The sequence below is a fragment of the Ooceraea biroi genome, chromosome 12 (assembly GCF_003672135.1).
Source record: "Ooceraea biroi isolate clonal line C1 chromosome 12, Obir_v5.4, whole genome shotgun sequence".
NCBI lineage: Eukaryota > Metazoa > Arthropoda > Insecta > Hymenoptera > Formicidae > Ooceraea > Ooceraea biroi.
Window position 1 is genome coordinate 8,029,573 of NC_039517.1, and position 14,362 is coordinate 8,043,934.

The 14,362-nt window shown below is 45.1% G+C and overlaps 1 protein-coding gene across 3 annotated transcripts in view; it reads left to right on the forward strand.

Annotated features, from left to right (window-relative positions):
* The window catches only part of LOC105284248 (Down syndrome cell adhesion molecule-like protein Dscam2), a 144,530-nt gene that overhangs the window by 105,738 nt on the left and 24,430 nt on the right, over positions 1 to 14,362 (forward strand). For all 3 annotated transcript variants that reach the window (XM_011347612.3, XM_011347611.2, XM_011347610.2), the window contains exons 7-10: positions 1 to 250; positions 7,343 to 7,487; positions 8,586 to 8,848; positions 12,580 to 12,741. In XM_011347612.3, the coding sequence (XP_011345914.1) occupies positions 1 to 250; positions 7,343 to 7,487; positions 8,586 to 8,848; positions 12,580 to 12,741 (820 nt within the window). The remainder of the gene's footprint in view (positions 251 to 7,342; positions 7,488 to 8,585; positions 8,849 to 12,579; positions 12,742 to 14,362) is intronic.

Below are 14,362 nucleotides of genomic sequence, written 5' to 3' on the forward strand. Positions count from 1 at the left end.
GTGACCGTGGACCTGGGAAAAGACGCCGAGTTTCAGTGCTCCGTCACCGGTCAGCCACATCCGGTCATCTCGTGGGCGAAGGACGGTCTTCCTGTGCGGGAGGGATCCTCGGGCAGGAGCAAAATTACGGGTAACGACGGCTCGACGCTCCGCATATCTTCCATCGTGCGGGACGACAAAGGGATGTACCAATGCTTCGCCAAAAACGACTACGAGATGGTGCAGGCCACGGCCGAATTGCGCCTCGGAGGTGAGCTTGCGTTCCCTGCGCACGCGTCGCCCTTTTGCGTCAACCGTAATCTCACTCGATTCATCGTCGCAAAGAACCGAGAGCCATCAGTTTCTCTCAGATGGCTTGAATATGAATTATCGGAAAGATTACGAATCATCTTCGATAACTTGGGAAAATTGAATTAACTAGCATTCGCATAAATCGAGAGGCAAGAGAATTCTGGAAAATTTTTTAAACAATTTTTATTTTTGACATCTGGCGCTTGAGGAGCGAGAAGATTGCGGAAAATTTTAGAATGGTTCGTTATTCTTTATAATCTCTAGACTCTGATTAGTGACAATGGAATGGTAGAAATATCTCGATATTAAGCGACATCTCGCATTAGGCGTACATCTGTAGAATACGACTTACTACGACACAGCGCGCGCATTTTCCTTCTAATTATTCTTCTAATTTCTGCTTTTCTACATGGTGCACAAAAGCGGGCAGGCGCTTGAGACATTCACAGTAATGCAGGGGGTGTATTTAGAACACGCCACACACGAGAGTCGGGATGGATTAGCGCGAGCGCGGACGTTTGCCCGCGCAACTTTGGCGAAGTCTCGTGAAAGTTTCCCTGCAGGAAATAATAAGGCTAAATTAAGGCTATTAACGGCGCGCTATTAACCGACGGCGTAAGACTCTCTATTGCTGAAGTTTTGTCTCCTCTCCTCCCCGTTTTGCGACCCTGCGCACTTTTTATCAGACAGTCTCTTCTAAAGTATAAGTCCGTTAAATGCACGAGCGCATTGCCCGGAAGGCGCCTTATCCTACTATTAAACGGCAATGTATTTTTAATTAAGAGCGACGCTCATTTGCGATGCATCGAGGCATTATTATTCAATTATGAAGAAGCACGACACGAGCAGCATGAAAACAGAGCAAGCAAGGTTTACAATCAAAGTGTACAACTATTTCCCATCAATTGTATTAATTAAAATTATAATTTAGAAAAGTTAATTACAAAGAAAAAGCTTTAATTATCTTTCGATGCCGGCACAAATTGATTTCCCCGTCAGAATAATTATTTATACGGGAAATCAAAAAGATCATTTGTGCGAATTTAATTCGTGCATTGCCGTTCGAATCCAAGCTTCCCGCGTACAAGCGAGAGAAATGTTCACTGGCGTTCTCGGAGATGTATATATCACCCTCATCTGCTTCGAGTTCCCGATCGAAGCCGCGGTTCAATGGATGCAATCGAATTCCTTCGTCGCTGTGACTCGATTGTTCGAAACTTAGGCGTTCGCGCGACCGACGTGCCAATGCACTCGCGTACGGCTCGAAAGCGGAAAAAGAGGGATCAAGGAAACTCCGGGGAAAGACGATGGCGGAAGAAACGCAAGCGGACGAGAGCCCCGAGACAAAAAGGAGGATGAAAAGGAAGGAAAAAGCAGAGAAATGCTTAACGAGGGCGATGCATAATGGAGAAAGGAGAAATCCACTAGCCGGCGTGCCGTGAAATAAATACGCGCCATTTGTCTTAGTCAGGGGGGTCGGCCGGCCGGAGGCAGAATAGAAAGGGGGTGGCAGCGGTGAAAGGGCGCTGGAAGTATCGCATACGAAGTGGACGAAGACGCGAGCGGAGACGGATAGCGAGCGAATATTCCGTCGTCGTCATCGTCTTGGTCGTCGTCGTCGTCGTCCTCATCCTCGTTCTAGCCCGGCGTCTTTAAAACGCTCGGAGACGAGGGCGGTGTTTTCGCGCGACATAATCCATTACCTTAAACGACCGCTGTCGTTTTCTCGACCGTTCTAAGATGCCGGTGCACACGGAGCGTGCGAGAACGAATGCGAGCTCCTCGGACCTCCGCATTAGTTTTCGTCCGTTCCGTCAGGCTCGGATAAAGGAAATTGCAAATGGGAACGCTCGGTAAAACGTCAGTTGCTGATTGTCGCAGGGTTTTTGCAGAGCGAGTATAAAAATCAATAATTCGCGTAAAGTGAATATGACAAAAATAAAATGATTGAGCTTCACTCTATGTAACTCTTCGTTCGTGTATTGAAAGTAAACGTTAGAGAAACTTGGACAAGTTTCTTTCAGTGAATCGTAAACTCTTATTTTATGAGCAACTATTCCGCTTCTAACAGTAACTGCCGATAAATTTCCGAGTGATATTATTACATATCATATACATATCGTCGTTGCTCCAATTTTCTTTATAATTTGCTCCAAAAAATGAAAAAAGTAGGTTACGCCGGTCAGGATTCTTTTCATAGACGCTTTTAATTAATCGGAGCATTGTGCATGTAAAATTGCGCCCAAGTTCTCGAAATACATTTCACTTTTTCACGAGTGGAATATATAAAATTTCCACTGATCATTTTTATCAGAATTAAACGATATCCCGGTGAAGAGGGCGCGGGCGAACAGGAATGTCGAAAAATGGGACGTATTCGAGATGACAAGATCGCGCTTTAAATCGCCAGGCACAGGCGCATGCAGCAGCATCCAGCGCTTCCCAACTTTTTACTATTTCGCCGGAAGGATAAAAATAAATTATTTCAAGTGCAATATGAATTCGCGAGTCACGAGTATCGCGCAACGTAGAATTTATTCGCGAGTACACCGTTTGTATCTGTTGTGATGTATTCGAAGCGGTGCACTCGTCTCGCGAGTGCCTTTGTCGTTACCGCGCGCGATGGATATCTTTCTGAGCAATTTGTGAGTTCGTTTAATGCGATTTGGAGAACCGCGTGCATCGTCGAAGTCGAAGTCTCGTTGTCGTCGTCATCGCCGTCGCCGCCGTCGCGATGTGAAACGCGAAATAATTGGACGGCGCGGTAATCCTCTTACGCAACAAAAGGAGAGAATCAAAGAGGCGAGGTTCCATAACGATCGTAAACCGCGCTGAAACGGGGTGGTCGAGTTGGGGGTGGGTGCAGAAATATATATGTCACCAGAGGGACAGAGAGAAAGAGAACGAGGAAGAGAAAGAATCGTCGCCGCGGTATTTCTACCGATTCGTTCGACAAAACAAAGGATCCGCGATGGAACGCGCGGACGAAACTAGGTGGGAAACTGCTGATTCGCGGCGAAATAGGCACTTTTTGAGCGCGAGCCAAATGAAAACATAACTGAATCAGCAGCGGCGCTCTGCCCGGCGCCAATTGTAATTTTTAACGATCGATTCTGTACGAAGCACCGGATGCGGAAGCGCGCATAAATTTCAGAGTGTGCGGTCAGAGTGTGCAACTTTATCCGTAGCGCCATATTTTCCCTCTTAGATATAAAGAAAAACTTTTTCTTTTTATTAGAAAGCAAGTACAAAGTGTGTTTTAAGTACTCCAAAATTATTGCAGCTGAATCCATTTGGTTTTCACTTATCGTCGGACGAAAAACTGATTTCCGTAAAGTTGTACATCGTAAAAGGTAGCGAGGACCACTGGCATTTTGCCAGCTGAACGTTCCATTGGAACTCGATATAGATTACTTCATCGAATCGAATTTTTTCCTCGGTACGTCGCCCTTCGCGGCCGTTCCTGGCGCGCCCTAATCGAGACTTACTGGCGCATCGACCTCGATTAAGGATAAAATCGCGCAGCGGAGCCTGTAAAATGTCGGAGATTTCGTGCGGGGTGCTTTTAACGTCTCTCCTAAAAGAAACTAATAATAATAACGAAGAATCATCGTTGTGCCCCGAGGTGCGCCAACCGAGCGTTGCGGCGCGTCGACAATCTGGGTTAATTAATTCTACTTAACTGTCTTGTGTCTCTTTCTGGATCACGGCTATAATGCACGGGTAAAGAGAGGTCGCTTTAAACCGCGGTGAGCGCTAACCGACGTTGATGTAATAGGGTCTCAGGCTAAGTTGCGCATCGATGGCCGGGGTTAACTAATCCTGGATTAGCGACTCGCTGTGTCTCACTAGATTAGAGTAACAGAGTGTAGGCGACGTATATATACGTATAGAATCTACATGCAATAAGTTCATTCCTGAATCTACATTGCGTGCGACGAGGCAATATAATACATCAAGGGTGTAACGAATCTTAAAGATAATTGCATCCCTCCAAATTACATTTCTAATTAACTTTCGCGCGGAAATCTAACGCTTGTCCATCAGAAAAGACTGTCCAGTTATTTTTTTTAATTTTTTTAAACAATAAATTTTTTTACTTTTTCTAAAAAATCTCTTGCTTCACCCTCACTTCGCTTCGGATTACGTCGTCGTCCGCTCATCCGCGTTTCTTACACGCCCGCGGCTCTCGCGCGATATGAAACGCGGACCCCGGCCGACTACGCGGACCATTGAATAATTTTCCGGCCCCGATTCCGGTCGGACTTCCGCTTTGTGTTCACGGTGCGCTATCGAATCAGCAGTCCGGCCGGGGTAAATAACGAGACGCTGCGAAATCACCGCGCAACGCTCGCGTAATGAATCGGGCGCGAGCGCTCGTCGCTGTTTGCCTGCATTAATGACACAAAGCCCGGCAGTGTAATAGCCCGGGCGCGAGTAATCGCTCGCAACGAAGTCGCGCGCGTCCACCGGCGCGTATACGCGCGCGATACCGTTCTCTCCCCCTCTCTCTCTCTTCCACAGTCTACAAATCTGTTGGGAATTATGCCAATTCGCCATTCGTGAACACGATATGTGCGATCGACGCATTGTCGATCTAAATCCTTTAAAACTGGTTGAAAAGAGCATCGTTGGGAAAATACGGAGGGATATGGAAGGATGTGTTGGTTGCACCCTCGAAAAAATGACGAGGGAAATGACGAGGTTCTTCAGACTTCTTCAGGAAGGAGCTTTGGATGACGGGTTCTTTGATCAGTTCGGTGCGATGATTATGCTTTAATGGGCATGTCTCCGATAGTTACCTAGTTATGAGCGAGCGAAACTAAAGCTAAAGAGCTTTCTCGAAGTAGGGCGCGCGACTTCGCTTTAATAGCGCTAAGCCCGGAATTGCGTCACAAAGAGCGGCATCATTAATTATTACACGTATAAATGATGGATGCATCGGACTTCTAGCGAAGCGCGTGAAGCTCTCGCGCGCGCGTTCATGTCGCTCGGAAATTCACGAGGACAACACGTCGTCCATAGTTCCGATCTCTCCGCCGATCGGGCCGCTTCGAGTGAAAAGGGACGTCGATAGTCAGACGGAGAGATTACACCGGCGCTTCATTGCCAGCTGGTCCACGAGAATACACCGCAGAGAAAGGTTTCACGAGTTGATCCCGTTAAAACCTCGTTAATCCCGCGTTAAAAACTCGATCAGAGCGACCTTCGCGAGACCGCGCCGTCACTCTCGCGCGCTGCGGAAATTTGGCCCGCGCGAGCATTCCGGAAATTCAATTCTGGGATTGCCACCGGGCCAGGTTTTCGAGGAGTGGAATGAAATGGGGTGTCGAGTGAGCGGGTGAAAACTGATCGCGCCGATGAAAATGAAAAGCGTAGGTGCGCATCATCGTCGTCGTCGCGCTGCAACGAGCGGCAACAATGATGATGCTTCTGCCAGCGATGCTGCGGCGATGATAATACCCCGCGGGGGGTCAACCGCCCTCCGGCGTGAAACTCGGGGCGTGGCACGCGCGAAATGGGGTACTCTCTGATTTACGCCGTGAGCAAACAGCGGAATCAACTCGACTCGCCAGCAGCTCGCTCGCTGTGTACGTCACCCTCTCGCGACCCACCCTCTGCCCCATCCTGGGGTACCCGCGCTCGGGTTATTGTCTGGCTCTATAATTTGGGGTTAATTCACCGGGCGGCACTCGAGTTCAGGCGTCAAACCACAGATCGATAGTTCCGCCCGCGCGCACACCGGGGGCTTGTCATGTAAATGTTGCGTGCATAATACCCCCGCCTTGCGGCGACCCAGGGCCATTTCCACGGCGATGCCCGCCGCAGGCAGACCTCCGCCAGTATCTCCATGTACGTGTGTGTACATGCGCGGCGCAGCATGCACCTGATTCAGGTGCACGCCCGGCGGAACGTTGACATTCCAGCGGGGGTTGTTCGCATTCCCCATAATGCTCGGCTTACGATTATGTCAATGGACGGAGTCTCCCCGGACAAAGGGGCCTTCGAATCATAAGGGGAAGAGTCATCTCAGAAATCATGAACCCTGAAGTATGAATGTCAAGCGTGTGGGAACAGTGAGAGTTCCAGTAAGCTCGAAAACAACTTTGAGTCTTAAAAGAGATTTATTTGCAACGCGATTCTCGTTTTCTCTTAATCATCGCCATTGTATTTTTGTAATTTATTATTGCATTGGCGTGACTGAGATGGTTGTTCTCGGTTGGCCTGGGCATCGCGCTCGTCTGGAGATCCAAGTTTATTTCGACGAGCAACAGTCTGAGAAATTCTCTCTGTCTCTCCGTGACAGCAGTTTAAAGAAAATCTCCCGACTATCGCGCGGAGATTTCCCGCGAATATTTCCTCTCGGCCGCGAGTTATACGCGTGTATACAAGGTGGATTTAGGCGCACCGGCTACGCGAAGCACGCCGCAATTTCGGAATACTTGCAGTTGCAACCGGTTGCGTACCTACGTGGCTCGCTTTTGTGGTGATACTGTTGATTCAGCGAGAGAAAGTGAAGATTTCTCTCGTTAAGTGTAACAGCTGCTTTTATTGTCGGAAATTTTGCCTCAAATACCTCGCGGATGCACCGATAAATATAAGCATAGCAAACGCATTAAAAATTTTCACAGTAAAACAACAGTGAAGCAGTCCAAATATAAATTCAGTAAAGATATTTTGGAAAATATCAATTAGTATCATATAATAATAAGTTATTATAGAAACGTAAAGCTTATCAAAAGTTATCAGTTTAACTTTGTTATTGAAATTTATCCCAACGTTTAAATAGATAATACCATAATTATAAAGACGGAAACAGATGACTTAATTAAAATGAAAGAAAACTCGGAGATATTCCATGTTGCATCAATCACATCTTCTCCGAACGGAATGCAATTAAATCAGTCAGGGCAGTAATTAAATTCCCCAAGTACTCTCAAAATACTTTCTTTGTTGCTGCTTGTCATTTATCCTTTTCACCGAGCGGACGACGTTTATTTCCTAATGGGCGATTCCTTTCAATAACCGCGGGATTCGTATTGTCGTCTAGACGCGGCGCCACAACTTCTCTACAAGTTCATCGAGCAGACGATGCAGCCTGGCCCCTCGGTGTCACTCAAGTGCATCGCGATGGGCAACCCTACGCCGCACTTCTCCTGGACGCTGGACGGGTTTCCGCTTCCGCAGAACGACAGGTAGGACAAGTAGTTTACCTCATGCTACGTCGCTCTCTTCTCTTTCTCTCTTTATCTTTCTCTCCCTCTCTCTCATCGAGAAACGGAGAACGCGGAAAAGTGAAAAGTGACAGAATCGCAAGGTTCGATCTGTCGATCGTTTCACTTGCTGTCTCCTGGTACATCTCTCTTTTTCTCTTTCGCTGTCTTTTATCAGGCGGGAAGTTCACGGCACCAAAAATCGACGGGCGACGTACGCGAGGATTATTCGCGGTTATTAACCCCGGGGTATTACACGAGATCGTCGGGAAATCGGTGTGGAAGCGAGAGGCTTCCATCCCGGCGGAGGCGGATCCCGTGGGAGAGCCTCGATAGGCCCCCGCGGGCTTCGATTCTCTGGACCAATTGAGAGGAAAATTACCAATCACCGCTGTTCAGTCTGGATGTTTTTAAAAGCCGGTCCGTATTCCGAACGGCGGATTTAACGAACGTTCACATAAGTCGAGCGACCGGGGCGTTTCCATGGTTCATCGGTGGGGTGATTATCACCAGGGGCAATAAAGCCGCGATAAGAATAATTTCGTCAGAAAAAGGGGGTCGTTGCGCGGGGATGACTCCTCGCGAATCGCTCGATGCAAGAAATGGATTCTCTACAATTGGCACGAGGATTTCAAATGATTGAAATCGTGACAGATGTATGCTAACTGATAATCTTGAAATTTAATTTGGCGCTCTAAAGCGAACAAATAATGTCAAATACAAAATTCGCTGTTAAAAAATGGTATATTTAAATTTATTACTTTTCAACCATATTTTAGGACATTTGGCGAGATCTTTTTTTGAACCGCAAACACGTGTAATTCAAACTAATGGAATTTTACCTTTTATTAATTTTTATCAGACATGAAATGTAATACACGTAATAGAATAAATGTAAATGTAATAGACGTAAGCGGACGACGACAGAGCGTTAATAAAACTGCCGAAAATCCATCCGAGTGATATATCGCGAATGAAATTCAATCCAATATTCAGTGAATTATCTCGTATTGGACGAAAAAATGATTGTCGACGGACAGGTAGGCTACTCAAGGCAAACGCGGCAATTTCTGCTTGCAGATTCATGATAGGCCAGTACGTGACGGTACACGGGGACGTGATATCTCATGTGAACATAAGCGCAGTGCGGGTGGAGGACGGTGGCGAGTACAGGTGTTCAGCGGTGAATCGGGTCGCCAAAGCGCATCACGCAGCTCGGCTCAATATTTACGGGGTGCCTCATGTGCGAACGATGGGCAACTACGCAGCCGTGGCTGGCGAGACGACGGTCATCAAGTGTCCCGCTGCGGGTTTCCCGATCGCCAGCATCACTTGGGAGAAAGGTTCGCCACCGTACAATTAGTGGTTTCCCCGTTGCACACATCCGTTCTCAGAGAATCTCTCAGCAGTTTATTTATTTTATCTTTTTAATTGTGGTGTAAATCATTCTCTTTGACACTTGGACTGTCACTTATGGATGAGTAACGATTTTAATCATTTAAGTAGAAATGATTTTATTAATTTAATTAATATTATTAAATCACAGATTCATTTCATGCTTTAAATTAGTTGAGCAGTCTAAGTGTAATAACAGTGTTAATCAAAACTGTTATTACTTATTAATTACAAAGTAACTTTTTTTATTATTTAATTATTTTGGTAATTATGTACTTTAACGGACCCAGCCCCGATGACCTTGACCTTGACATATGTTGTCAAGGTCACCCTCCTGAGTGATCTTGAAGAAGTTTTAGCCGTCGCTCGTTGTTTGTTAAAAAGTTATAAACAAAGAAAGTTTAATGATTTCGCACGAATTTTTAGCTGTCCACGTGAAGCAAGAACATGATACTGACATATATTACAAAGGTTACCTTCCCGAATAACCCGCACTAGGTTTTAGTCGTCGATCGTTGTTTATGAAAAAGTTATTAACAAAAGAAATTTCGAAAATATAGTAGTTATTTTGAAAAAATATTGAATATTGAAAGATATAAACGACGAATATGTATATGAACGAAGAAAGGAAAGTCATTTAAAGCAGTGAATTGTTAATATATAGAATAGTTTCTTTTAAAGTAAGTACAAAGTTTTCTTCACTTTAACCAAAAGCACAAACAGTTAAATACAAAGTATTCTCTGCTTTAACTTAACCTAACCTAACCTAACCTGGTTAGGTTATATTTTCCGAAACTGGAGCCCCGGACACATACGCTCGTTTTCAGCCCGCTTCGCGGAAGGGCGGGTAGAAGGGGCTTTGCCCCTCCCCCCGCCGGAATCCGTGGCGTGTACCAGGTGATCAAAATCTGCACGGTGAAATCTGTTACACTGGCCCCGGCAGGGGGAGGGGCAAGGCCCTCCCCCCGCCCTCCCGCGAAGCGGGCTGAAAACGAGCGTATGTGTCCAGGGCTCCAGTTTCAGAAAATACAACCTAACCCAAACCTATTTCTGATTTAAAGCTAAAATGCCATCAAATATGCTTTTTCGTAAACGTATATGGTATCGTAAAATTATGCTTTATTCATTAAACATTTGTGTTAATAACTTTTTAACAAACAACGAGCGAAGGGTGAAACCTAGTGCGGGTTATTCAGGAAGGTGACCTTTGTAATATATGTCAAACTCAAGTCCTTGCTTCGCGTGGACAGCTGAAAATTCGTGCACAATTATTAAACTTCTTTTGTTAATAACTTTTTAATAAACAACGAGCGACGGCTAAAACCTCTTCAAGGTCACTCAGGAGGGTGACTTTGACAACATATGTCAAGGTCAAGGTCATCGGAGGTTGGTTCGTTAAAGTACATAATTACCATTATTTTATTAGAGTATGGAGTTCTAGAATTAAATATGTTATAATTAAACGCGATTGGTGTGAGAATGCAGCTGCGTATGTGTATGAGGAGTTCAGCATGGTCCGCCGTTGCGCAAATGTAACGAATCTCCGTGCCGCCACGCGTTTGTGCACATGAACAGAATTTCACGTATTGTTTCCCCCATTCGCGCGATAAAAATAAAAGGCAATCGAGTGTTACGGGATCGTTTTTTTCCGTTAATGAATGAAAGGCGCACCGCGGATTGAAAACCGCTGAAACCGCCGGATCGAGTGGTATGAGATTTCGTAATGCGACTCTTTTATCGATAGATTTTTGTTCCACTATTTTATTACTACCCTTCGGCTCGCAATACTTGGAATTTTCTGCGAACTTTCACCTCGGTAGCGAAATTGCATTGTTCAGTCCTTTCAATATTAAAAACTCGACTTCTCGGCATTGTGAAAAATCTCGTTTCGCAGCGCACTGACATACCGTTCGATTCATATTGACATATTTTTGTATATTACATTACACCAGTGACTTTACTTGTATTTTCCATAAAATATTGCAACAATCCAATTTAAGTTGGTCGCGCCGCATCCCAGCTAAAATGTTTGCCATTTCGTAGAATTTTATATTATTTATTTTTCCGAGTGCACCGCACGTCGCGTTTAAAATCATCCAACATATTCGTCTCTTAATGTCACGCGACCGCTACAGAATAAACGGACCGACATATTCGAAGACCCGATTTTATTGGACGCGAACCGCGAGAGAGCGGGTGCCCGCATTTTCGAGGTCCAACGAAATCGTCTGACCTTTTCGCGCGGCTTTCATTTCAGCCGCGATCAAACGCCAGTGTCGTGGCAACGGAATTAAACGCTCGCGAGAATTAAAATGGTCGGGATGCTGCAAAGGACGCAGTATTTAAATAAGTTAACGGGCTGCGCCGCGTCTTCGGCCGTTGAAAAGTCGTGAATTTCTGTGACGGTCCTTTGGGGATTTCTTGGGGAAAGCGAGCGACGAGATGCAAGCCGCGTGCTTTCTCCAGCCTTTTCTCGGCGTCTCTCCGCGAAGGGAGGTTGGCGCGCGCAATACCGAGGGGGTGGCTGGAAAATCCTTTTATTTCGACCGAGGTCGCGGCCGTCCCGAGGCGGCGAACTTCCAGCGTTCCTTCCCGTAATGATGAACTCAACTTCCGGGAACTTTCAAACGATCGCCGTGCGCCAACTTTCCGCCTCAACTTTCCTTCCACCCCCATCGACGTCGCGACAACACCGATCGCGTGCTACCACCTACGGCCATTTGGTTCATTAAGTACTATCGGCACAACGCTTTTTAAGTCCGCGAAAATGGCGATTAGACGAGAATCTATTAGTCTCGTGTTTCGATTTTATACCTATTTTTTTTTATCAAGATCTGATACGCGTTATGTTTTTGTGTAATGCATGTAATTCATTTTCTATCCTCCTGCATTTTTTCGTAGTTTTGTGTGCTGAATGCTTTGCGAATAATTTGCATGTTTTGTCGATCTGTCATTCTGCGAATTGCAACTTATGTATAATATTTTATGTATGTTGTAATTTACATTTTACTGTTGTATTATATATTTACGATTATATATACATTTATTTTAACTTACAATTTGTGTTTCTTTGTGTTTACCTTCTAAAACATTCCTAAAACCGAGATGACTTCGCTTCAACAACAATTTCGAAGTCGGTCGCCGCTTATGAAAGCGAATTGAGCACTCGACTGCACCGGTGTGGCGTCGCCGATGCTGCGCGAACTCAGTGGAAAACCGCATTTCCACAATTCCACGGTCGCGCGAATCGTGCGGCAGAAACGGATGCATAATTTAAACCTAAATGTCACACCTTCTCGCGCAATTTTCCAATCTCGATTAAAACTCGCGCTCATGCCGACGAGCAAGAATATTCGCGCAAGTGCCGACCGATGGAGCGCTTGATTAATACAGTTTTATAGCGACCGAATACCGAAAATTGAAATTGCTGCAAATTTTATGTAGATTCCAACAGTATTTATAATTAATTTTTATTTATAATTTCTAATACTTATAATAATTGTAGAGAGAGCAATTATTTTCTTTTATTATTTTCTTAGTTTCGATTGGGATCATTAACAATCACATCCTTCAAAATCAATTCGTTTCCTACATATGATTCTCCTTTCACGCGTGTATCTGTTAATTTTTCGAGAAAAGTCTTCTCGCTCATGTGAAACCGCGTGCTTTCTCCTCGCAGATGGTCAAATTTTGCCGACCAGTCGACGTCAGGAGGTGTCCACGAATGGTACACTGGTGCTGCATCGGGTCGATAGCAGCACTGATCGTGGCGCATACACGTGCACCGCCAAGAGCAAGCAAGGTCGCTCCGATTCGCAGACCATTCACATAGAAGTAAAAGGTAAAGTCGATCGCTCCTGCTCATACTCCTACATTCTCCTTCTCTTTTTTCTTTCTCTCTCTATCTCCCTCTATGTACGAAAATCTTATTCGTTTAACTTGAAACAACAGTGTCTCGCTCTCGACGCCGATGATCCGAAATTTTCCGTGGCTCTTCGGAAACCATCCGCGCAGACGATCATTGCGGAACCGCTACGTAATCGCAACGACAACTTTTACGACGAAACGGAACGTCAGATCGACTTATCGAGAGAAATCGCACGATACATCACAGTCGTCCGCGGATCCACCGCGTGTCGTTGAACACGAAAGTCCCGATTCTCGCGAATTCCCCGTTCGCCGATGTTTACCGATCGAATTTCGCCTCAACGTAAAAGCGATCCGGAGGCGCAGAAAACGCCTTAATAAAAGCACGATGATCATGCATCATTCAACGAGAAATTATACGTCACGTGGTATCGAGAAGCGAAATAGCGGAGAGAGAGAGCGGACGACAAAAGAATTCGAATGTACATATCGATGAAATGTTTGACGTGTCTCTTCTCTCCTCCGTATGGGAAGAATTTTCAATTGATAACAGACCGGAGAATCGTGGATGTTTTGTCATACGCGGATTTTCATCTCGCGTACTCGGAGAAGCACGACAATTTTCCTCTTGTATTGCATCACATCGTCGACAATCGTCGTAGGGAAATTTGTGGCGCTTCTCTCCGCGCGTATAATAGTGCGTTCCCGTGTGTACAATACGTGTGGTAGGAGGAAGTACCTCAAGTTCGCGTTTTATTTGCGAGATCGATCGAACGAATGAACGAATGAACGAACGAACGGACGAACAAGCGCGCGAGCGAACGAACGAGCGAGCAAGTGAACGGGACTCCTCTGCCTCGCGTGTGATTGAGAGCGCGGAGGAAACTCTCTGTGATTCAAGAAGAAATCCCAGCCGCTTCATTTCTGCCGCGAAAGACGCACGTACTTCTCCATTCTCGGCCGTAAAAGATTTCTCCCGCGAAATATCCCTTTCGCGAGACATAAATTATTTCGCGGGAACCTCCTGCGCGCCCGTTTTTACTGCCCCATGAAATACGGATTTATTTCCCGTGATGGTACATTATCACTGGTAATCGATTAACAAGCGATCGTCGACTGAAATATTAAAAAAAGAGAGAGAAGAGAAGACACATATTCACATTGAAATTATTCAATTAATAAATATATCAAATCTCAGTTATATTGTTGATATTTTTTTAGGTTTGTGATATTTGTTGTAATGAAATATTTGCGAAAGCTTGCGGCGAAAGAGAACTCGATTTATATAAATTGAATACTCATTTCGTAAATTGAAAATATTTACGTGATAACGTTGTCAGGGCTGATCGTACCTTTTTCCACTTCGACAATAATTAATTGTGCATTTTATTATCACCTTGACTAATTGGGGACACTGTTGTTTCACTGAATAATATAACATAGTTCGTAAATAATTTTCAATTAATTTTAGCATGCAATATCTCGAGGAAGGATAATAAAATTTAGCCGATATTTTGTCTCAAAAAACTTTTTTCGAATTAACGACAGTTTCAGATGTATAATTTTTCTGCTGCCACGACTGAAAATATCCAGGT